The sequence below is a fragment of the Oryx dammah genome, unplaced genomic scaffold (assembly GCF_014754425.2).
Source record: "Oryx dammah isolate SB20612 unplaced genomic scaffold, SCBI_Odam_1.1 HiC_scaffold_12, whole genome shotgun sequence".
Taxonomy (NCBI): domain Eukaryota; kingdom Metazoa; phylum Chordata; class Mammalia; order Artiodactyla; family Bovidae; genus Oryx; species Oryx dammah.
This window is the reverse complement of record NW_024070196.1, coordinates 15,876,976-15,903,241: the sequence shown is the minus strand read 5'-3', so window position 1 is coordinate 15,903,241 and position 26,266 is coordinate 15,876,976. Positions and strand designations below refer to the sequence as shown.

The 26,266-nt window shown below is 38.1% G+C and overlaps 1 protein-coding gene across 3 annotated transcripts in view; it reads left to right on the top strand.

Annotated features, from left to right (window-relative positions):
- IL15 (interleukin 15) overlaps nt 1–26,020 on the top strand; it is a 90,916-nt gene extending 64,896 nt beyond the window's left edge. For 2 of the 3 annotated variants that reach the window (XM_040250460.1, XM_040250461.1), the window contains exons 2-7: nt 10,834–10,932; nt 12,034–12,131; nt 13,421–13,505; nt 20,506–20,550; nt 22,481–22,618; nt 25,616–26,020. In XM_040250460.1, coding sequence (XP_040106394.1) covers nt 10,921–10,932; nt 12,034–12,131; nt 13,421–13,505; nt 20,506–20,550; nt 22,481–22,618; nt 25,616–25,726 — 489 coding nt within the window. In that variant the 5' untranslated portion in view covers nt 10,834–10,920 and the 3' untranslated portion in view covers nt 25,727–26,020. Of the gene's footprint in view, nt 1–10,833; nt 10,933–12,033; nt 12,132–13,420; nt 13,506–20,505; nt 20,551–22,480; nt 22,619–25,615 lie in introns of those variants that run through there. The other variant, XM_040250459.1, reaches the window with a different exon arrangement.
- Nucleotides 26,021–26,266: the final 246 nt, after the last annotated feature.

The window sequence follows — 26,266 nt, the reverse complement described above, 5'->3', positions numbered from 1 at the left end:
TAAAGTATTTCAATCTACTTATTTTCTGTGAGAATCTATAGAATCTATATGTTATGCTTTTTCCATAATGTTTTTTTAATGACATGTAATTTTCAAATTGATTTTCTTTTATACCAGCTCTATTTAAAAGGGTAATTTACATTTTCAAGTGTATACATTTTTTATTTTCTATTTTTATTGCTTTTTAATTCAACAGCATTAATATTATTTTAATTCAATATTAAATTCAATCATCCAATATTATTGATATTATTGATTTGTGTTTATAGCATGTGGCATATAGAATCTGATTTCAGATTTTTGTGTAATTTTTTTTGAGACATTAAGTTTAGCACATTGATGCTTTAGGAATATGTCATAAGCAACCTCTTAGGAATGTCCTATGTATTTATTTTCTATGTGCTGTGTCTATGAGGTAGAATATTTCATCTATCTATAGTTAATCTAATATACATACACCCTACATAAAACATTGTTCATTGTGTTTTAAAATTTACCACAGGCAGTGGTGTGCTAGAGCCAGCTCTAATTGGCTTGTGAGAGCCGATGGTTAAATATGCAGAAATTTTGTGAACCAGTTGTTAAAACACTGTGACTTGAAATCAGTATGGTGAGGTACTTACATAACAGAAATTGGCAAATGCTACAAGGTGATGGTGGTGGTGATGTTTTGAGAATTAGCTAACTCACATACCCAAACCACAGCCCTACTCATTTTTTTTATGTTTAAATTTCTGAGCAGAGTTTAAGATTTTTAAATAATTCCTTGTTTTTCTATTAGATTTTCCTTTATATAATTTGAAGCTATATTGTTATATATTTGAAACTATATTCTTAGAAGCATAAAGCTTCATGGTTATTATATCCTCTTACAGATTGTAACTTTCATCCATATCCATTATCTTTGTATTGCTTAGAATTCTAATTGAATTTCTGCCTTGAATTCTAATTTTATGGTATTATTATTACTATACTCATATTTGCTTAGCATATCTTTTCTTGTACTTTCATTTTCAAGCTTTTTGTGACATTTTATTTTTGTTTAATTTTTTACAAATACCATATTAAAAAAACATTATCTATTATCTTTCTGCCTCTCTATTTTTAAAACTCAATCTGAGTGTCTTTTAGTAATCAAATGTAGTTTCTAATCACATCGTTTCATGTATGGGTGAATGTACTCGTATATTTAGATTTACTACTGCTACGTTACTTTTTATGTGTAAACTTCTTATTGTGATTTCTTTGTTTAATTTTCTCCTTTTATGCTTACCATTACCTTCTGTTAGTTTGCTTAGGTTTTCTTTGCCTCATTTTACTTTATTTTATTTTTAAGCTTGAAAATTACAATATATCCAGGATTTTTTTTTTCTGTATTGAACTTTTGATTTCTGCAGTTAATCATCATGAATGTGCTGCCTGTTCACCAAATAAAGTAATAATCTTAGCATGAGTTTTCCTCTTCTTTTCTCACAGTATTTACCACATGGAATTTTCCTTCCACACTGCTATCTGGAAAAGTACATATTAGGTCAGGAGTTGCCTGGTGTAGAGGTTGGGACTGTAAAGGGTCATGGGAGAAATTTTGATGATTATAGCTGTTTTCTGTTGTTGTGGAGCAATTTCATGGGTGTATACAGTTATCAAAACTCTGCATATCATATACCTAAAATGGGTATGTTTTATCACCTTGAAATTATATCAATAAAACTGATTTTAAATGTATAGTGGGGAATGTCAGAAAGAACCAGAAATCATTAGCAGGATGTAGAGAAGGCCCAATTAAAGATTGCATCTCAAAAATTTATAAGGGAACATTTTTTCCAACAATACTATGTAGCTTGGAATTGGACACTGGCAAAATAAAAGTATCAGAAAGGTGAAATGTGGAGAAAACTCGGTGGAGGAAGATTTAGAGTCTCTTTAGGATAGTATTACAGTGGCCGACTGGGACACCTGCTGGATAGGGAAGCAAGTGCAGGTAAGAGTCTGAGTTTTGAGTGTGTGTGTGTGTGTGTGTGTGTGTTATGGGGGCAGTGTAATTGTAAAGAAGTGAAAAATAAAATCCAACAAATGTGATGTGTGCTTGTTATGTACCTAGTATGTTTTTTTGTTTTGGAGTTCAGTAATGAACAAGATACACAAGGTTACTACCACAAGAATCTCACATTTTTGCAAAATTAAATGAATGAATGAGATTTATATAAAAAAAAAAAAACTTTAAAAAATGTGGCTGTTATTTATACCCAAGTGTGAATATTACATGTGTTGGGCTCCATGATTTCTTATATCCCATATTTTTCTTTTTCTTGGATAACTTTTTTTTTTAGTTTCCTAGAATGTATTTTCACATTATTATTTCACAAACATTCAGTGGATTTTAAATTTTCTGAGGTCTGGTAGGAAGAATGTTCTTTATCCTCTTTCTCAAATACTAGTGTTCTTCTGTACTACGGTTTCATCTTCACCAGATTTTGGAAAAAAGTGCTTTTGGAAACTAAGCTAGAGAAATAGATCTTATTGACCTTTTCTGGACAGTAGGTTAAGTATTAAAGTCGTGCTTCTCTGCAGAAGCTGTCTACTTACACCTGCCCTAGAGTTAGCCTTTCTCAAAAACATTTACCCAAAACATTTTTCAACAACACTTTCACCAAATGATAAAAAACGCACATGAACATATTGCTGTGTGGAACTGTTATCAAAGAGTGGTGAGAGCATCGTTTGTATATGCCCGTTAGCTACGTATATGCTTCATTGTCTGGAGAAGGAAATGGCTACCCACCCCAGCATTCTTGCCTGCAGACTTCCATGGGCAATGGAGCTTGGTGGGCTACAGCCCATGGGGTCGCAGAGAGTCAGACACGACTGAACAGCTACCGTGCATACACACACACATACATCATTGTTGTCTTTGGTGATAAACTACCTTAGGTGTTTCTATATTCACTTTCTGTAATACCATCTGTCTAGTTAAGGCCTTTTGAGTTGTCATGGTAACTAAGGTGTCCAAACTTCGTAACTACCTTTGTCCTTGGCAGTGTGATATTTAAATGGCTGTGATTTGTTTGGAAGCATTTCAGTATAGTTAAGCAATTTGTCTTAAGTATTCCAAGAACTTCATGATGTTTTATTTAAAATATATGTCTATATTATTTTATAGGTCTTATATGAAATAGCATTTTTTAAATACTAAAATAATCTTACTTAATCATTTATTTTTGTTGTTTTGATAAACTGTTGTGATTCATAGGCCTTAATAACATACTGAGTGGAGTCATGAAAATTAAATGCCAACTTCAAATCTTGTTTTTATTTTTATTTATTTAATTTTAATTGGAGGCTAATTACTTTATAATATTGTGGTGGTTTTTGCCATATATTTGCATGAATCAGCCATGGGTGTACATGTGTTCCCCATCCTGACCCTCCCATCCACCTCCCTCCCCATCCCATCCCTCGGGGTTATCCCAGTGCACCAAGTCTTGTTTTTAAATGGAAGTAATTTTTAAAAGTCACAGTAGTAACTCATGGTAACATAGTTCACGTTGGATTTTTTTAGCCTTAATATTGAACACAGATTGTGTGTTTAAGAAATTTCTTATTTGAAAATTTCGTAGTATTGGTGTCAGTTGAAATCAGCTTGAAAGAAATTACTGAAAAAATGCCAGTACATTTAATGACAGGACAATTTAAGATGTTAAAGATATCACTTTCTCAATTCTACTGAAATTGGGAAGGCGGTGGCACCCCACTCCAGTACTCTTGCCTGGAAAATCCCATGGATGGAGGAGCCTGGGAGGCTGCAGTCCAGGGGTTTGCAAAGAGTCGGACACGACTGAGCGACTTCACTTTCACTTTTCACTTTCATGCCTTGGAGAGGGAAATGGCAACCCACTCCAGTGTTCTTGCCTGGAGAATCCCAGGGACGGGGGATCCTGATGGGCTGCCATCTATGGGGTCGCACAGAGTCGGACACGACTAAAGCGACTTAGCAGCAGCAGCAGCAGCAACAGGAAATCCGTAAGTGTCAGAGGCTGGCCTGTGGGTCAAATCCATCAGCAGTCTATTTTGACAAATAAAGTTGTATTGGATATACCCATTCATTCATGCATTGTATATGGCTGTTTTCACATTGTGTCAGCCTTAGATAGTTGAAACAGAGACTACAGGATTTACAAAGTGTGATGTTTACTATCTGACCCCTTACAGAGAGTGTTTACTGACTCCTGCTTTATACAATAGCGACAGTCTTGTTTACAGTTTCCTCCCATTACTTTCACACCATTATCAAATGGGTGATAACCCAATGGGTGTCCATGGGATTTCCCAGGCAAGAATACTGGAGTGGGTTGCCATTTTCTTCTCCAGGGGATATTCCCCACCCAGGGATCAAACCCACATCTCCTGCTTGGCAAGCAGATTCTTTACCACTGAGCCATCAGGAAAGCCCCATGATTCCTTTAACCCTTCCTTTATGAAGCTCCACAATTACAATAATAAAAAAGCGATATTACCTAGACACATGTCTCTTATACTCCTTTACGTATACTCTAAAATCCCTTGCCTTTCTCTTGGTTGTACTTGCTTGACATATGCTACTGCTGCTGCTGCTAAGTCACTTCAGTCATGTCTGACTCTGTGCGACCCCATAGGTGGCAGCCCACCAGGCTCCCCCGTCCTTGGGATTCTCCAGGTAAGAACACTGGAGTGGGTTGCCATTTCCTTCTCCAGTGCATGAAAGTGAAAAGTGAAAGTGAACTCCCTCAGTCGTGTCTTACCCTCATCGACCCCACGGACTGCAGCCCACCAGGCTCCTCCAGCCATGGGATTTTCCAGGCAAGACTACTGGAGTGGGGTGCCATTGCCTTCTCCATTGACATATGCAACCATGACTAAATCCGTTTCTCTACCTACTCCAAGCCTAGGTATTCTTTGTATGTAGTAATGTGGCTGTAGGAAACACAAGCATGTTGACTCATCTTACTTTCTGGCCATTCATGGCCATGAACTTTCATTAGGCTAGTGAAAGTGAAGTCACTCAGTCGTACCTGACTCTTTGTGACCCCATGGATAGTAGCCTGCACCAAGCTCCTCCGTCTATGGGATTTTCAAGGCAAGAGTACTGGAGGGGGTTGCCATTTCCTTCTCCAGGGAATCTTCCCAACCCAGGGATCAAACCCAGGTCTCTCACATTGTAGACAGATGCTTTACCGTCGGAGCCACCAGGGAAGTCCATTAGGCTAGGCTCTTGTAAAATACTTAACATCTATGCACTGTCCTCTATGCGTTGATAGCTATTTCATGTATTCGCCTATCTTCAACCCATAACACCTCCTTCCCAGGCTGTCTGTTGATGACTTTAGTCCTAGTTAACAGAAAATCGAAGCAATGTCAAGAATTTCACCACCACATCCACCTGCCTCTCAGCCTGTGCATCTAGGTTTCCTTCTACTCAGCCTTCCTTCCCAAGATCATATTGAAAAGGTGACCAATTTTGGACCTCCTTGTGTATAAAATGTTCTTTTGATGTTCTGAGCACTCAGTTTCAACGTGAGGAGGATGGATTTGCCCTATGACTAACAGGCAATCCTCAGACACCGGTAGGGTGATGTCCAAGAATTCAACTCAATTCAGATACTTTTTACCCAAATGAGGAGTCAGATCCCACAGGTTGATGGTTCAGCCATTCAGACTGGCCCCCTCCCAGCCTTCTATCATGAGCTTTCAGTTGCCTGTGGAAAGTCTAAATTGTTATCTATGCTTCTGACCAACTGGCTATAAATCAGAGGTCCTCAACACCCCCAGTTTATTGGTTTTTAAGAAATAAATATAACTCAGGAATAGGTAGACGGAAGAGCTGCACAGGACAAGGTGTGAAGCAAGGGCACAGAGCTCCATGCCCTCTGCTTGCACCTCCACATGGCCCCCAAAACCCTGAAGCTCTCCAGACCCATACTTTTGATTTTTTTATGTACATTTCATTACATAGACATGACTGGTTAAATCGCTGATCCTTGGTGATTGAACTCAATCTCCAGTTCCTCTCTCCTCTCGTGAGGTGGGGGCAGAAATAGGACTGAAAGTTTCAACCCTCTAATCACATAGTTGCTGCTGCTGCTGCTGCTGCTGCTGCTAAGTCACTTCAGTCATGTCCAACTCTGTGCGACCCCCTAGACGGCAGCCCACCAGGCTCCGCCGTCCCTGGGATTCTCCAGGCAAGGACACTGGAGTGGGTTGCCATTTCCTTCTCCAGTGCATGAAAGTGAAAAGTGAAAGTGAAGTCTCTGAATCGTGTCCAACTCAGAGACCCCATGGACTGTGGCCCACCAGGCTCCTCCGTCCATGGGATTTTCCAGGCAAGAGGGCTGGAGTGGGGTGCCATTGCCTTCTCCGATCACATAGTTGGTTCTCACAGTTGGTTTCTCCCTGAAACCAGCCCACATCCTTGGATGGACTCCAAACATCAGTCACCTCATTATCATAAGAAAAGATCTCATCACTCTCAAAGACTCCTTATTACTGTCATCACTGAAAATTCCTAGGGTTTTAGGAGCTGTGGGCCAGAAATGAGAATGAAGACCAAATACATATTATAAATCACAATACCCCAGATATCATCCTCACTTGCCTATTCAAGAATATCACTCTAACAATCATTCCCCTCTCTTGTGTGTGTGTTAATCGCTCAGTTGTATCCAAGTCTTTGGGACTCCTTGTACTATAGCTTGTCAGGCTCCTCTGTCCATGGGATTCTCTGGGCAAGAATACTGGAGTAGGTAGCCATTCCCTCCTCCAGGGGATCTTCCCGACCCAAGGATTGAATCCCGGTCTCCTGCATTGCAGGCAGATTCTTTACCATCTGAGCCACCAAGGAAGCCCTGTTTAAGAGTGTCCCTCTGACAATTGTTCCCCTGTCTTCCATAATCAGCTTTTACCGCAGCATACAAATCTGCTGTTATTTCCTTCACTTTCTACCATCTATTATCACCTTTTGGAGCAATATTCTTCAAAACATTGTCTGCGCTTCAGTTCAGTTCAGTTCAGTCGCTCAGTCGTGTCCGACTCTTTGCGACCCCATGAATTGTCTGCACTAGCAATTTAGAATCCTTTCCCTTTCTCTGCTGCCCATTTCACGTGGGCTTCTGCCTCCATTACTCCCCTCTAAGTGCTCTTTTCAGTGTCACCCATGACCTTCATGTTGCTAAGCACTCAATCGGTGTCTTCCTTGACCTGTCAGCACATCTGACATGCTCCTCATTTCCTTTTCCTGAATGTACTTTTCTCACTTGACTTCTAGAATATCACCCTTCTTAAAGTTGCAACCTTGTCCTTCTTACCTCTTTTCTTTTTCCTGTATCATTTAGCCACTCTTTAATGAAATATATAATCCATTTACTTATGTATACTATATATAGTCCATCTTTCTTCCTGAAACCAAGGTGCTTCTGTGTTCACTGATTTGCTTTGTGAATAGGAATGCCCTTGGTCATACCGAAACGTCCAGCAAGTAGTAAGTACTCAATAAGTGCATACTAAAATGGTTAAGGACAGCCATCTAATCTTACATTTTTTATATTCCACATAAGCATTCAACCTTGGTCTGCCCTTGGTTTTAGTTTTTTTCGAGTGACTAGCTGAATATGTGTACCAAATCAACCAATACTTATAGCCCTTCTTTTCTTGCAGAGTCTATTTAAGTTTATTTTGCATGTGTGACTAGGCAGGTAAATAATTAAACAGAATAAAGCAAAAGAAAACAGCAGTATGCTCGATTGTTTGTCCTCACTGGGAAAAACTACTATTGGTATAGAATAGGGGCTTCCCCGGTGGTGCTGGTGGTAGAGAAACCATTTGCCAATGCGGGAGATTTAAGAAACGTGGGTTCAGTCCCTGGGTTGGGAAGATACCCTGGAGGGAGGGCAACCCACTCTAATATTCTTGCCTGGAGAATCCCATGGACAGAGGAGTCTGGCAGGCTATAGCCTGTAGGGTCACTAAGAGTCGGACGCAACTGAAGCAACTCAGCACACAGAATATTTACAATTGTTTTCACAAGTCACTCCAGAATTAAAGCTACTGGAGCCACCCCGTTGTGTGGATTGTCCACTTTTCATGATGTCTAACTCTTAGGCAATGAAATAGATAGTATTGCTGCCATAAGTTCAGGGAGTGCCCTGCACTAAGACCCTGTCACAGGAATCCAAAGAAAATCAGCTTAAACTCTGATACCTCTTTGAGAGTAGGGCTTGGATTTAGTCTGTTTTATTCCTGGATCTAGGTACGCAGGTGAATGAAGGACACGTCAAAGATGCTGATTGTTAGGGCCTTTCATGACCATATGCAAACTGTGTGCCAAGATTAAACCCTGCTTCCATAGTTCTCCACAAATATGACATTATAAGGAAGTGGACAGTTTATTTCATCACTACACTTCTATTCTCAGAAAGTAATTAACCTGGTTTCAGTCACTTATCTAACAGGTACTTTGTGGGGGTCAAATGAGATGATGTTTGTGAAAGGACTTGAGTTTCATTTCATGTCACAACAGTTTGAAACGTTTGGTTTTTTATTGAAGTACAGTTAATTTACAACATCTTGTTAATTTCTGCTGTATAGCAAAGTGATTCAGTTACACACATACACACATATATAAATAAGCACATATGTTCTTTTTTATATTCTTTTCCATTATGGTTTACCTGAAGATATTGAATATAGTTCCCTGTGCTATACAGTAGGACTTTGGGATGTTTACACATTCTGTGTATACTATTTTGCATCTATTCATTCCAAACTCCCAGTCCATCCCTCTCCCACCTTCCTCCCCCTTGGCAACCACAAATGAAAGATCTGTTTGTAAACTATCAGAGAGCAGTGACTTTTTATGATTCATACGGGATGGATCAGCTGCTTTTTATAGTTAAGGACCTCCACTTCTCAACCAGAGTTTATTATTTCTTGCATCTCTCTTCTACCTATGCAACCTGGATTGTGAGGTAGAATTTTGATAGCCACACGTATGACATTTATCTGAAGCAAGTCACTTAACCTCTCAGAACCTCAATTTCTTCACTGTAAAGTAAGAGTGATATCTCTCATATAAAGATATTGCCAGGATTGAATATGATAATGTATGTGAAATAATTTTGTAGACTTAAAAGCACTTGGTAAACAATTCTTACTTTAATTAGTATTGCCATCGTGAGTGATGATTATATTAAATGTTAACACTGAGTCTTACTCAAAGAGAAAGTTACAGAGTATTTTACCTTTTTGGATCTTCTTTACTCTCCTGGATTATACACACTCTCATTCTTAGTAAAGTTATTGATCCACAGAAGTATAGAATGTCAAAACTTCCAAAGCTGTTATGAAAATCTGTCTTTCTGTCAGCTAGAAAATCAGTTCTTTTGCCAAATTAACAAAGCAGTAAAAATATCCTCAAGTAACACTGGTTTTTATTATCATTATTTCTTAGAAGTCTTTGAGGTCATTTCCTACTTATTCTACCATACTTGGCATGGAGCATTCTGACTAACGCTGTTAGTTGTCCTTGACTTACACCAGCTGCTAGTGGGTGGGCAGGACAGTGGAAGTCTGACTGGTAAGATTTTAACATCCTGCGCGTGTGCAGAGGCACTGATGCAAAAGCCCAGGATTGAAATACTCATTGCTTACTCAAGCAGCTTCATGAGGCCTCATTAACAATTGTATCACCCTTTGTACTGCTTGGTCCCAGCTCAGTAAATCCTGTTTCTTGAACAATGTGGAGTGGGGGATCCTACAACTAAAAAGGAAGTAGGGAATTTAAAAGAGTTTGAGTGAAATGGTGAAGATAATTTTAAAGTTTTGCAAATAATTTGGAGCAGTGAGATAACACAGACAAAGAGAATGATTAAGATGAGAGTAACAGAGGTTGCTTTAATTAAACTGATGAATGAGTGGTTTAGATTATGTGTAATAGGAAGATTAGGCTTAATATTTTGTTGTGGAATAGATGGCATTTTTATTGGAAATACACTCTCTTTTTTAATACTTAGTTAAATTCTAGTTTTTCTTTTAAAGAGTTATACATCATATATTATAAGGTAATCATTTTTACATTTCAAAAACATCTGAAAATAATTATTTCAATCTACAAAACTTAATTTCAGTGAATACTTATGTTGAGAGACATGGCAGATTTTGGTTTTTGAAGGGGAAGTCGACAAATACATACTATTTTAGAATGATGGCCAAAATAGTTGTTTAAATTTTATATATTTTGGTTTTATTTTTTTTTTAAATAAAGTGGAATTGGGTATGGGAATGTGTCATCTTCATATACTTCATCACTTTGAATTAAAGAAAACAGGATTTTGTTACTTATGAAATTCTCAAGTGAGTTTCAGTTAACAGTGATATAAAGACTGAAGACATCTATCAATGTCTATAGAAATAGCTACTGCTGTTGTAAATTATATTAATAGCCAGTAGTTTATATGCGTTAAGGTATTTGGCTGCTTCAACTTTTCATTAATATGTCTTTGGAATTCAGTCAATTCAAGAACCTAATATAGTGGGAAGGACTTGGGCTTTGTAATCAGACAAACCTGGTCTCAAATCGTGGCTGTCTCGCACTTCCTGTGGGGCCTGGGCGGCTCACCCGAAAGTTGCTAACCCTCCGTCATAGGAGTGTTCTGAGGATTAAATGAGACACGAATTTCTGAGTGACTAATAGAGTGACTGTGAAGAAGTTGGTGCTCAGTAACTGTTAATTCTCTCCCCTTTCTTCCCCACTACTAGTCCACTTGTGTTGTTAATGGATCATCTTTACTCTGGGTTGTATCGTAGGAAGTATTCTGGATGGATGGCTGCTGGAAACCCACTGCCATAGCCAGCTCTTCTTCAATACTGAAAGATTTACTCTGGCATTGAGTAATGAGAATTTTGGTAAGAAAAATTAGATGAAGATAGTATATGGACTTTTCTTAAAAGGTCACTTGTGTCTCAGATACTTCATAATAATTTATATGGCTCTTCTCTGGAGATTTTGGGATGTCACGGATGTCTGTTGACATATGGGTTATTCTTACTTTGAAAATAAATAAACTAGGTTTTTAAAGTCTATTAACACCTTGATGTGCTCTTCATGTTGTTTTGCACTTATCTCACTCTGTTTTGTTCTTTAAATGTCTAATCAATAAGTTGTGTAATTCATTCTTTCAGTGTGAATAACACGGAGCACAGATTCTTAGAGGTTAAGTCAACACTGCTCTTTGGGGACTTCCTTGGCAGTTCAGTGGTTAAGTCTCTGCTTTCCAATGCAGGGGGCTGTGGGTTTGATCCCTGGTTAGGGAGCTGAGATCCCACGATGCTGCATGGCCAAAAAATAGAAAAAGCATTGCTCTCTGAAACTATAAAGATTTTGACCACATGAAAGAGGCAGACAGAAATATCAAAACTCCAGGAAGTTCTGAGATAAGTAATCTTCCTAAATCACCCAGAAAATTTATTATATATCAGCTCTTAAGATAGCATAGAGTATCTTTGGTTGGTTCCATTTCTATTCAGTTTGTCTCCAAATGATATTAATATGTAATTAATTTTCATATTGTTAAATGAAATTAATATATAACTAGCATACCTATATTAGTAATTCATATAACTAACATGAAATATGTTGGACAATTAAAAAGGAAGTAAGAAAAAAAGAAGAAAAAAGGAAATAAGGATGAGAAGGAAGTTAAGGATAATAGAAACAAATTACATTACCATATAGGTAAATTAGTAAATATACATATTTTCTATGCATCATTATTATTGAAATGCATCTGGAGAAATATGTATTAAAGAACTTTGCATGTAGGAGACAAAGTTGAAGGTAGGGGAGAAAGCAAAAAAGATACATTCTAATTTCATTAATTCCAATAAGGAATTCTGAAAGTTTGATATGTTTATATTTTGGAACCTAAAAATATGCTAAGGTATCGTTTTGAATCTCATTTTTTCACTGAGAAGTTTAACCCCTTTGTCTATAATTTTATTTTTCAGAAACCATATTTGAGAAGTACTTCCATCCAATGCTACTTGTGTTTACTTCTGAACAGTCATTTTTTAACAGAGGCTGGCATTCATGTCTTCATTTTGGGGTAATTTTACTTTTCAGCATAGAATCATCATGTTAATAACCAGCATCATTGCTCTTCAATATCTTCTCTATTAAATTGGTTCATGTTCATTGTTTAAATCTTTAGGTTCTTAGTATGTGAGGTATGATAGCAGATTATGGAGATTCAGAGGAGGTTTGGTAAACATCCTACAGAGAATTTCTATATTCTTATAAAATTCCAAATGACTATTACATCCTGCAAATAAATTGGACTTCTTGGTATCTGACTTAACTTGGGAGGAAACTCTTTATTAACATCCTGTGTGATTTTGACACCAGTAAGAAAATAGATATTGAGGGCTTACCAATGTTACTTTTTTATCTACCCCTGGCATTGACTCTTGCTATCCTTTGAGCCCTATCTTAGTTCAGTTTGAAACATTTGTTTCTTCATTTAAGCCTTTTGATTTTCCTCTTAATAAATATTCATATTTTTCCATGCCTATTAACTTTTTCCTTCTCTGTTAGAGGAAAACTAATATACTGCACTCACCCAACTTGTAGTTTTGTGATCTGATTTGCAATTCAGTTTTATTCTGCTAATGCCTTCATGTTATGGGGAACCATAGATTTGTGCAGGTAACTCCTCTTCTCAAAAACAGAATAGTTTTGACTTGCATGCTTCTTTCCTGGATCCATCAGGGAGCAACTATTTTTCCTGAAGCTCTAAGAATTATTCTGCAGTTACTTGGTCAGTGTGTGTATCTTTTGTCCTGATATTAAATTCCATTTTGCAAAACTAAGTAAGTTGTATGATCTAGTTTTGTGACTAGGCCCGAGTCCATAACATTTATGGAGAAAGCTGCTATAAGGTGCATGTAAGGGGCATATATTTACTGTCAAAATCCTTACATGAAAAAGGTGAGGTGATTGCTTATTAAATGATTTTACCCATTTATTAGACTTAAAAGTCTGATGGGACCTCTACTTAAAGGAAAGTAATAATTCATTCAAAAACATAGTCTGGGCACTGCCACATATCAAGCAATGTTTTTATTTCGATGTGATAAATTGCACCAGCTTATCTATAAAGTATCCCTCTGAATTAGATTTTTCTGTAATCCAGGTTGGTCATCAAGCTAGAGTAAAGCACCAAAATTATACTATATGTTCAGTGTTTATATTCATCTCCGAGGCACAAAGGCAAAGATAGGATTCCTTTTTTCACTTGTTGGAATGAAAAGGTCTTGATTGCTCTTTTGCCTGTAGTATTCATCAAGACAGTATTATGTTCATTCACAATGCTTTGCTCTTTGGTTTTGCTTTCAGCTGTATCAGTGCAGGTCTTCCCAAAACAGAAGCAAACTGGCAGTATGTAATACATGATTTGAAAACAATTGAGCATCTTATTCAAGTAAGTACTCATTTTTCCATAAAATATTTCATATAATTGCTATGGAGTCTGTTTCTCCCTGTGTTTTGCTGTCGGTCTTAATGAAATCTCACATAAAACAATCATGTTTCAATAGAATTGGTATGCCTCATTTATTTAGAATTTTCAGATAGCAATTACCTTTAAACCTCAATTTATGAATGGCCTAGCATGAAGAGCTCTATGTGACCACAGGCCAGAGAGACTCCCTTTTCCTGTCAGATATATAACAGATATATCCTCCAGATATAAAACAGACTGGAGAGGCTCATTAGCAGAAAAGCCAGGTGACTTGGTGACCCTTATAGGGGAAATAGGCTGACCCAGGGAAGGACTATCTGTTCTATGGGCTGGAAAACCCCCTCTGGAGACACAGGTTGTTCTGGCAGAACCTGTAGAGGAGAGAATAGGGGCTGTATTGTTGTATAGGCAACACAAGAGGACCAGTGAGCATCCCAGGGGCAGCAGGTGTACCATACCTTCCAAATTTGCCCCACAAAAATTCTGAAAACTAAACCATCATTGGAATCACAGCATACAAACATGTCAGCCCCTCTGTGCTAAGCCTACACAGACTGGCTGCAAGCTAAACTACAGGACTTATGTAGGACCAGGGTCTCCTTACATGATATCCTAAATACCAGACTATATTGAAAACTCAGTTTTCAAACCAAAAAGCAGGAAAATCACAACCTGAATAAGAAGAGAGTCTGAAACAGACTCTGAAACTGAGATGGATTAGATGTTGGAATTATTTGGCAAGAATTTCAAAGCAGCCATTGTGAAGATGTGCCAGCAAGCAACTGTGGATATCCTTGGAACAACTGAAAATAAAAAACAACTCAGAAAGTCTTAGCGAAGAAATACAATATGTAAAAACACACCAAATGGAAATTACAGAACTGAAAAATACAATAGCTGAGATATAAAACATACTGAAAAGGCTCATTAGCAGAATGAATATGACAGAGGGAAGACAGTCAACTCGAGGGTAGAATAGAGAGAAAACAGATTGGAAAAAAGTAAATAAAGCCTCAGGGATTTTGGGGACCATAAAAGATCCAGCCTTCCTGGCATTATCATCCTAGAAGGAGAGGAGAAAAAGAATACTAACGAAAAGACATAGATCAGCCAAATCATTGACAAAATACAGACTGACTTTGTGCTGTCTACAAGGAAATAGATAGGTTGAAATTAAGAAAGAGAAAAGAATATGTCATGTTGTAGTAGACTGAATAGTGTCCACCCCTAAATTCACATTCACCTAGACCACAGAAGTCTTTGCAAATATACTCAGTTAGGATGAGATTACAGTGAGGTTAGGTGGGCCCTAAATCCTTGACTATTGTCTTTATAAGAAGAGAACAGGATACATAGACACAGGGAAGAAGGCCCTGTGAGAACAGGCAGCCACAGCCAAAGAAGATTGGAATGACTGGTGTGATGCAGCCAGAGAGAGTGACAGTTCTCTGGTACCTTCAGAGGGAACAGGCTCAGTTGAATCCCTGGCTGTGAACTGTAAGAGTATGAATTGTTACTTGAAGGCCCTCACTTTGTGGTTCCTTGCTACAGCAGCTCTAGGAAACTGAGGCACACGCACACAGTCATTCACACAATAATTTTAAAAATCAGAAATGGCTTTATTCATATCAGATAATGTAAACTTAATAGCAGATAAAATTACTAGAGTCAGGAGAGACATTACACCTTGGTAAAAGAGATTAATCACCAAGAAAACATAATGATCTTCAATGCGTTCCCACCAAACAGCAGAGCCTCAAAATGTAAGAAGCAAAAACAAATAATAGATCCCAAAGGATAAGCAGATGATTCCATAACTATAGTTGATTTTAGCACTTCCTCAGTGACAAATTGAATTACTAGACAGAAAATCAGAAAAGATAGAGAACTGGACAGCACAGTCTCCCAACAATATCTAATGTTATGGATAGAACATTTCACACAACAACAGCTAATAAACATTCTTCTCAGGCAGCACTCATCAAGACTGGACATATCCTGAGCCATAAAAGAAACTTGAACACATTTATCAGACCTGAAATGATGCAGCATATGTTGTCCAACCACAGTGAACACAAGTAGAAGTCGATGACGTAAATACAACGGGAAAATCTCAATACTTGGAAATTAAATTATACACTTAGAAACATCCCATGGGTCAAAGAGCAAGTCTCAAAGGATATTAAAATATAGAACTGAATGAAGACAAAAATGCACCATAGGAAGATCTGTGGGATTTAGCTAAAGCATTACTGAGTGGAAAACTGAGAAAATTAAATGATTACGTTAGAAAAGAGGAAAGATCTCAGATCACCAATCTAAATTAGTGCCTCAAGAAACTGGGGAAAGAAGAGCAAAATAAATCTAACCCATGCAGAAGGAAGGAAGTAATAAAGACAACAACAAAAAGTAATGAAATTCAAGTTAGGAAAGCAATAGGGAAAAATCAACTAAATACAAAGCTCATTACTTGTGGAAAAGAATCAATAAAATTGATAAACCTTTAGAAATCTCAACAAAGAGATGACAGACACCATTAATATCAGGACTGAAATTGGGGTCTTACTACAGAACCCACAAACGTTAAAAGGATACTAAAGAGAAACCATGAACAACTTGAGTCTCATAAATTTGATAATTTAGAGGAAATGGACAATTTTCTCAGAAACCACAACCTATCAAAATGTAGCCAAGATGAAATAGATAATGTGAACTCTCCTATAACTATTAAATACTTTGAATTCACAAGCTCCCCAAATAGAATCTCCAGATCAGCTGGTTTCAGTGGAGATCCACACACAACTGCGTAAAAATAGTAAATGGGGTTAACAAACTGTAGTTCATCCATACAGTGCAATGTTACTCAGTAGATAAAAAGAAATGAGCTACTTAGCCATGAAAAGGTAAAGAGGATCCTTAAAACCCATTTGCTAAGTGAAAGAAGCCAATTAAAATAGGCTACATACTGTATGTGATTCCAGCTATATGACATTCTGGAAAAGGTTGGATACAATAAAATCATCAGTGATTACCAGTGGTTAGGAAAAAGGGATGGATGAAAGTCTGGAGAACAGGTGATTTTTAGGGCAGTGGAACAATTTTGTATGTAACTATAATGATCCATGCATGTCATTACACAATTTCAATAACTGTAGGTGTACAGTACCAACAGTGAACCCTAATATAATCTATGGACTTTAGCTGAAAATGTCTCAATCCTGACTCATCAGGTATAATAGATGTACCACCCTAATATAAGATATTAATAATAGGGGCAACTTGGGAAGGGGCCTGGGGCCATATGGGAACTTTTCTGGCCATGTCCTGCAAACCTACAACCGCTTAAAAAATAAAATCTATTAACTTTTTCAATAAGCCAGTTTCAAAAGGTTACCTACTGTATGATTCCATTTATATAATATTCTTGATCTCATAGGAATGAAGAGCAGAGAAGTGGTTGACAGGTATATAGAAGGACGGTGGGGGGATATGAATGTTTCGGGAGGAAAGTGAATTCAGCTATGAAAGAGTAACGAAATCTTTCTTACGGTAATGGATTGTTCTGTATCTTAAATATGGCAGTGGTTACATGAATTTGCACATCTGATAAAATAGTAAAGAACTATACACATACACACAAAAACTGGTGAAATCTGAACAAAGTCGGTGGGCTGTATCCATGTCAGTTTCCTGATTATGATATTGTGCCATGTTATGCAGGCCAAAATGTGGTCTACTGGAAAAGGAAGTGGCAAACCACTTCACTATTCTTGCTTTGAGAACCCCATGAATGGTACAAAAAGGCAAAAAGATAGGACACTGAAAGATGAATTCCCCAGGTCAGTAGGTGCCCAATTAGCTACTGGAAATCAGTGGAGAAATAACTCCAGAAAGAATGAAGAGATGGAGCGAAAGCAAAAACAGCACCCCGTTGTGAATGTGATTGGTGATGGAAGTAAAGTCCGATGCTGTAAAGAACAGTATTGCATAGGAACCTGGAATGTTAGGTCCATGAATCAAAGCAAATTGGAAGTGGTCAAACAGGAGATGGCAAGAGGGAACATTGATAATTTAGGAAGCAATGGACTAAAATGGATTGAAATGGGGGAGTTTAACTCAGATGACCATTATATCTACTACTATGGGCAAGAATCCCTTAGAAGAAATGGAGTAGCCCTCGTAGTCAACAAAAGAGTCTGAAATGCAGTACTTGGATGCAGTCTCAAAAACGACAGAATGATCTCTGTTCGTTTCCAAGGCAAACCATTCAATATCACAGTAATCCAAGTCTATACCCCAGCCAGTAATGCTGAAGAAGCTGAAGTTGAACAGTTCTATGAAGACCTATAAGACCTTCTAGAGCTAACACCCCAAAAAAGATGTCCTTTTCTTGACAGAGAACTGGAATGCAAAAGTAGGAAGTCAAGAGATACCTGGGGTAACAGGCAAATTTGGCCTTGGAATACAAAATGAAGCAGGTCAGAGGCTAACAGAATTTTGCCAAGAGAATGCACTGATCATAGCAAACACCCTCTTCCAAGAACACAAAGGAAGACTACACATGGACATCTACATATGGTCAATATCAAAATCAGATTGATTATATTCTTTGCAGCCAAAGATGAAGAAGCTCTATACAGTCAGCAAAAGCAAGACCGGGAGCTGACTGTGGCTCAGATCATGAACTCCTTATTGCCAAACTCAGACTTAAATTTAAGAAAGTAGGGAAAACCACTAGACCATTCAGGTATGACCTAAATCAAATCCTTTACAATTTTACAGTAGAAGTTAGAAATAGATTCAAGAAATTAGATCTGAGAGACAGAGTGCCATTGTACAGGAGACAGGGATCAAGACCATACCCAAGAAGAAGAAATGCAAAAAGGCAAAATGGTTGTCTGAAGAGGCCTTACAAATAGCTGAGAAAAGAAGAGAAGGTAAAGGCAAAGGAGAAAAGAAAGGATATATCCATTTGAATGCAGAGTTCCCAAGAATAACAAGGAGAGATAAGAAAGCCTTCTTCAGTGGTCATTGCAAAGAAATAGAGGAAAACAATAGAATGGGAAAGACTAGAGATCTCTTCAAGAAAATTAGAGATACCAAGGGAACATGTCATGCAAAGATGGGCTCAATAAAGGACAGAAATGGTATGGACTTAACAGAAGCAGAAGATACTAAGGAGAGGTGGCAAAAATACACAAAAGAACTGTACAAGAAAGATCTTCATGACCCAGATAATCACGATGGTGTGATCACTCACCTAGAGCCAGACATCCTGGAATGTGAAGTCAAGTGGGTCTTAGGAAGCATCACTATGAACAAAGCTAGTAGAGGTGATGGAATTCCAGTTGAGCTATTTCAAATCCTAAAAGATGGTGCTGTGAAAGTGCTGCACTCAATAAACCAGCAAATTTGGAATACTCAGCAGTGGCCACAGGCCAAAGGTCAGTTTCATTCAATTCCAAAGAAAGGCCATGCCAAGGAATGCTCAAACTACCGCACAATTGCACTCATCTCACATGCTAGCAAAGGAATGCTGAAAATTCTCCAAGCCAGGCTTTAGCAGTATGTGTACCGTGAACTTCCAGATGTTCAAGCTGGTTTTAGAAAAGGCAGAGGAACCAGAGATAAAATTGCCAACATCCATTGGATCATTGAAAAAGCACTAGAGTTCCAGAAAAACATCTACTTCTGCTTTATTGACTATGCCAAAGCCTTTGATTGTGTGGATCACAACAAACTATGGGAAATTCTTCAAGTGATGGAAATACCAGACCACCTGACCTGCCTCCTGAGAAATCTGTATGCAGGCTTACAGCACCAGTTAGAACTGGACATGGGACAACAGACTGGTTCCAAATTGGGAAAGGAGTATGTGAAGGCTGTATATTGTCACCCTGTTTATTTAATTTATATCCAGAGTACACCATGCAAAATACAGGCTAGATGAAGCACAAGCTGGAATCAAGATTGCCGGGAGAAATATCAATAACCTCAAATATGCAGATGACACCACCTTTATGGCAGAAAGTGAAGAATAACTAAAGAGCCTTGATGAAAGTAAAAGAGGAGAGTGAAAAAGTTGGCTTAAAAATCGAAGTTCAGAAAACTAAGATCATGGCATCAGGTCCCATCACTTCATGGCAAATAGGTGCAATAATTAGGGAAACAGTGACAGACACTGTTTTGGGGGGCTCCAAAATCACTGCAGATGGTGACTGCAGTCATGAAATTAAAAGATGGTTGCTCCTTGGAATAAAAACTATGACCAACCTAGACAGCATATTAAAAAGCAGAGACATTACTTTGCCAACAAAAGTCCATCTAGTCAAGGCTATGGTTTTTCCAGTGGTCATGTATGGATGTGAGAGTTGGACTGTGAAGAAAGCTGAGTACCGAAGAATTGATGCTTTTGAACTGTGGTGTTGGAGAAGACTCTTGAGAGTCCCTTGGACTGCAAGGAGATCCAACCAGTCCATCCTAAAGGAGATCAGACCTGAATGTTCATTGGAAGACTGATGTGGAAGCTGGAACTCCAATACTTTGGCCACCTGATGTGAAGGACTGACATTTGAAAAGACCTGATGCTGGGAGGGATTGGGGGCAGGAGGAGAAGGGGATGACAGAGGATGAAATGGCTGGATGGCATCACTGACTTGATGGACATGAGTTTGAGCAAGCTCTGGGAGTTGGTGATGGACAGGGAGGCCTGGCGTGCTGCAGTCCATTGGGTCACAAAGAGTTAGAAACGACTGAGCGTTTCTAACATCATCACTGGAGGAAGTGGTGAAGGCGCACACAAGATCTTGCTGTATTTTTCTTATAACTTCACATGAATAAAATTATCTCAAAATAAATACTTTAATTTATAAAGTTTAATTTCATGTTTTCAGTAGGTTGTTCCCATCATATCTCGAGCAGGGAATAGTTTCTCATATTGCTTCTTTTTGTTTCTTTTCAGTCTATACATATGGATGCCACTTTATATACTGAAAGTGATGCTCATGTGAGTATATTTTGTTTTCAACATTGCTGTCTTTTCCAATGTTCAAAGGCTTGGAAATATATTTTTATAAATTTATTGGAACATGTATAGTTTTAAAATCTAATGTTTGGGGTGTTCATATGATCAATGAATTTTATATGCAATTGTTGAGATTATAGCACTTTAGGGAGAAAGAGCTATATAGATGCTATTTACATTGTAGCATCTTTGTCAAATCAAGACATGAATAAGCCTTTTTCTATCAATGTCAAACAAAACATAGTATATTTATTCTGTTATGCAAGTAAAACATAATGCAATTGATGCAAGAATCAAGTTAGTCAATTTTAAAATATCCAACATATCAATTTTATCCAGTGCTATGACTTTTAATCATATTTTTTACAAATTGGTTAAGTATATTCCTGTTCTACATTTTGCCTGAATCTCTACAGTTGTCAGAAAAGGATTCTGACTGGTTATTTGTTATGTGAGAAAAGAAACAACCCATAAAATCTATCAGAATACAAAAATGATCTTAAATCGCTTCATTAATATGCTGACATTGCTTAAGGCATATAGAATTTCTGTTGAGTTGCTGGTCCATTCTCTCTGAATTGGTTACTAAAACCAAGGCACAAATCCCTGACATCTTCTCTTCATGGAAAACAAACTCTGTGTTGTGTGTATTCACAACAGCGAGTCTTCTATTATTCCTTAATTAGAACTTCTCCGAAATAGAAGGTTTACCCTACCGAGACTTCTTAAGCTTTGGAAAGAAGCCACAGCCAGAAATTAGGGGAGAGGGGGGACAGGTATCTATCAATCCTTGGATATAGTGCTGCTGCACTAGAAACAGGCTCCTCTTTTGGCTTCAACATGTTTTCCATTTTTCTTTGCATTTTCTTCAAAGTAGAAAGCAGTCAATTAACTGCCAACACTCAGAATCCTGAGACTGCTGTTTTTGTAAGAAGATAACCTTGCTGCTCCTGGGGTTGTAGCTAGCAAGAAGCTGAGACCGAAATTTAGATTTAAACCCTGACTCAGCCACTTTCTAGCTTTGTTGCCTCGGAAGACACTAAATACTTCTGAACCTCAGTTTTATTATTTATATTTTAGTTGTTATTTATTTTATTGACATGGTGACAGTATTTACCCTTTCAATCCAGAGCAGTGGCTATGGGAGGATAAGGAGTATTTCCAGTGCCAGCCAGGTGGCCGTGTCCTCTCCTTCCTTCCCTCCTTCATTCATTCAGTAAGCACTTGCCAAGTGCCTGCAGAGCTCCAGGCACTACGCATGGCATTGAGAACAAGAAATCAGACAGTCTCTGTCAAATCCCCCACATGCTCATTAAATACTTTGGTTTGAAGTTTAGGTTTTTGTTAAAGTAATCATCTTGGGAAATGTATTTTTATGAGACCTGAAAAGTACCTTTCTGATTTGGCCAGCCTCCTGCTTTGATTTTTCTAAGAAATTTCTTGGAATCCTGTGTGCCACTGGAACTTGCAGGAATAGTATGATTAGCAGCTACTAATATTTAAAATGTTAACCATACAGTCTGATTCAAAAAAATTCTTCCATATGCACCATCTATATTCATGTTTTGAGAGTTCCAGGTCAATATTATCACCCCTTTAGACAGAGGAAATGTGCTTAGTGGGAAAAAGTGGCGTATTATTTCTACATTTTCTAGTTTTATGTTCCTTCTTCTGCACAGTATCCCCATCTTTCCTGACTGTTTTTTGTTCTCAGTTTATTTTTGTTTTGATTTCAAAGCCAAAAGAGAAAAATAAGTGAAGCTGTTTCCTATGTAAAACGTCTTAGGAGTATTGTGTTTCTTTATAAAATAGTTGAATTGACTTTTTACAAAATCAGAATTGCATCTGTGTGAAACTGAAATAATGGGAAAATAATTGTTTTCAAAAATGATTCTTTGTAATTCTGTTTTAGCCCAATTGCAAAGTAACAGCGATGCAGTGCTTTCTCCTCGAGTTACGTGTTATTTTACACGAGTCCAAAAATGCCACCATTTATGAAATAATAGAAAATCTTACTATGCTAGCAAACAGCAATTTATCTTCTATTGAGGTGAGTTATCCAGTAGTTGTCCAGAGTTGCATCAGATGCTCTTGGATTGACTGGGGGCAATCATTAGCTGGATGGGAATGGACATGGAGACCCTTGGAGGGAGCACTTGGGAAAAGGAGTTAATTCCAGCAGAATGGCTGCCAGAAGCTGCACCATCACTCCTGTGCACAGAATCCTAAACTTTTTCTTGATTTATTCATTCAACAAACATTTCCTACGTGCTCCACAGTGTGTGCTTCAGTGCACCAGGGGTGTGCTGAAATGTGTTGAAATGACAAAGGTGAACTAGACAGAGAGGTCACTGACCTCAAGGTGTTGATCACCAGGTATAGTTACATAATTGTTAAGCGTGTGTGTGTGTGTGTGTGTTAGTCACTCCGTCCTATCCAACTGTTTGTGACCCTGTGGACTATAAGCCACCAGGCTCCTCTGTCCATGGAATTCTGCAGGAAAGAATACTGGAGTGAATTACCATTTCCTTCTACAGGGGATCTTCCCAACCCAGGGATCAAACCTGGATCTCCTGCATGCAGGCAGATTCTTTATGTCTGAGCCAACAGGGAAGGTTCTTTATGTCTGATGCCCAATTGTTGAGCGTCCATAGAGTAATACTTGTGTTATTACTCTGTGCCAGATACTGTTCTTCCACGGTCAGATGGTAACTCGTTGAATCCTCTCAATCAATCTGTGAGATATGGTTATCATTGTTTCTGTTTTGAGGTTTAAAAAATTGGGGCTCTGGGAGCTTGCATCTCTCTCTCCAGTTCATGCAGTTAGTAAAATGAGGAGCCAGGAATCCCCAAGCAATTTCTCTCCAGAGTCTACCTTCTTATCTACTCAAAGGATAAATGTTGCAAAAAAATAATCATAAAAATCTGAATACTTGGAGTATAAGGTATACTCCTAGGTAGCAAGAGCAGTATCGGGCTCCTGGAGAGCAAATGCCAGGACCCCCTATGCTAGGCTGGAGCATCAGCTGTGCAAGGCCCTGAAGTACAGACGATTATGGCTTGCATGGCGAAACACCAGTGACCAAAGGAAAGTGGACAGAAAAAGTTTCATAAACAAACAAAGCCATCATCATAATTTGGTCACTTAACAAATACGCTTTGGGACCCATTGTAGGCCCTCATGATAACAGAAGTTAAAACAAACATATTGTTCCTGCTCTTACAAAAGGAGGAAACACGTAGTAATCAATAAGCAAATAAATAGTAGGTCAGGTGTTTATTAATAACTGTAGTGGCCACAAAAGAGGCAGATAAGGACACTGAGACTCTAGAGAAGGTTTGCTTACAAAGCTGACAGTTGGCAAAAACATGAGAGAGAATGAGCTTCAAGGATGCCATGGGGAAGTATGTTCAGTCAGAGGCAACTGAAAGAGCAGAGACCCTGAGCTAGTGTGGCTGGACACCGCTGATTTTCCCTAAAGTACCAAGCAGCTTTAGGTCTTTACTTCAATGTCACCATCTCTCAGCAATGTCACTTCTTCACAACTGCAATCCCGCCCCCACCTGAGCACGCCTCACCCCCCTCTCTATATGTCCCACCATCTTAAATGCTATATATTTTACTTGCTGGATATTGTCTGATTTTTCCTACTAGAATTTCAGCTTCAGAGGGGCAGGTGTTCTGTTTCCATTTTGTTTGTTTGTTTTTAGTGCTGTATCCCAAATCCTAGGACAATGCTTGACATGTACTAGAATGCTGATCTATTTCTGAAATGAATATATTGATGTTTAAAATACTCTTGTGATATGTTATCTCTCTTTTATTGGTGGAAAGGCTGAGCCATGCAACAGATAATTCATAGCAAATGTCAATGGGGGAACTCTTTAATGTGCATTTTTATAGTCCCCCTCATCGTAACATAGTGTGGCCCAAATGCACAGTCAGAAGACCTGGACGTGGAGAATTTCACTGATTGTGTCAACTAAATGAGTTATTTACTATCTCTGCCTTCCTATCTGATATGATTACTTTCAGAATCAAATAGGACAGCATTATATGGAATATGACAGCACCTGGCAGAGGGTATGTGCTTGATAAACGTTGATGAATTTGAATTTTAAATGCTTAATGGATGGAAAACTCTCATTTTGATTTTTCCTGAAACAGCTTTCACAGTTCAGATGATCCCGGGAAAGTTTGTTTTGTAGATTGCTACACTTGTAGAAACTGTGTTTAAAGTACAATAATTTATGGTATTCATCAAAATAGTTCAAATTAACCAATAATAATTGGCTGAATATCATGTGCCAGGCCCTGTGTGAAGCAACAATACATAGCCTTGACTTCCTGGAAGAGCCTAGAGCAAACAGTGGTCTGAGAAGCATAAAGCTCCTTAATATCAGCCTAACACATGACGTGATATGAGAGAGAGCCTAAATACGGAGTTCTAAGAATGAACAGATGGGATGTTTAGTCCAGCCTCGAGAGCTCCCAGGTTCAGAAAAGCCTTCCCAGTGGAGACAGCTCCTGAGTGATCTTAAGTGTGAGTGGTTGTAGCTAAAATTGAAGTGTGGAAGGAAGAGAGAAAAGCAAAGACAGCAAAAAAAACACTTAACAGGTTGATGTATGTATGAGACCAAAAGGCATGAGCCCAGTGTACCTAGGGCTGAATCTTTGAGCTGTGGAAAAAGTGAAATAAATAGGTAAGGAACAGCTCAAGGAGGGCCGGCATGCCATGCAGGGGACCAAGGACTTCATGCTAGGGTAGATGACCAGAAACTACTGAAGGCCTCTAAGCAAGAAGTTTGTGGTTCAATAGATCTTTTTTTAAAATTATATTTTTCACTGTCCTTAATTCACTCTAGGAAAAAATCAGTCCTTATCAAATCTCTCCAGTTCTCTTTTCCCTTAGTTCTTCCTAATATGGTAATTAATCTGCCAAATATTTTATGTCTGGACACCTCACCATGTGGTTCAAATGATATGATATTCACAGGAAAGGCATATTTTAGATTTTCCAATCTAATCCTTTCTTTTTATTTGCAGAATAAAACAGAATTGGGATGCAAAGAATGTGAGGAACTGGAGGAAAAAAGTATCAAAGAATTTTTGAAGAGTTTTATACATATTGTGCAAATGTTCATCAACACTTCTTGATTGCAGCTGATCCTTTTCCACATTTCTATTATTAACAAACATCTTTCCACGGCTTAGAGGCAACAAAGCACTCAGCATTTCAAATGTGCTGCCAAAACAAATTCTCCTGGCAAGACGATGCTCAGGATCTTGGTTGGGATGGATTCATAACGGTAAAAGTTGAAACATAGCAATGAGACCACATTGTCTGCCAAGGACAGACTTATTTTGTTCATTTATTTTTAATTTATTACTGAAATTGTACATATCTGTAGCATAATGTAAAATGTTGAATAAAATTGTGTACATATTTTATCCTTTGAAATTGCACTGATATTTTACATCTTATAAGAAAATAGAGGGTGTTTTTGGTTCAAGGATGACAGTCATTATTTAACAAGCTGTACCACTTGGTACTATGGCTATAGGCATAGAGGATGCCCCAACCAATGTGGAAATTGACTACCAACCTTCATTTACTTCTTCTTTAGGTGTAGCACTTGGAAGGAGAATTGACTACCAACAAGAAAGGAGGAACTCGGTAGAAACCAATAATTTCAT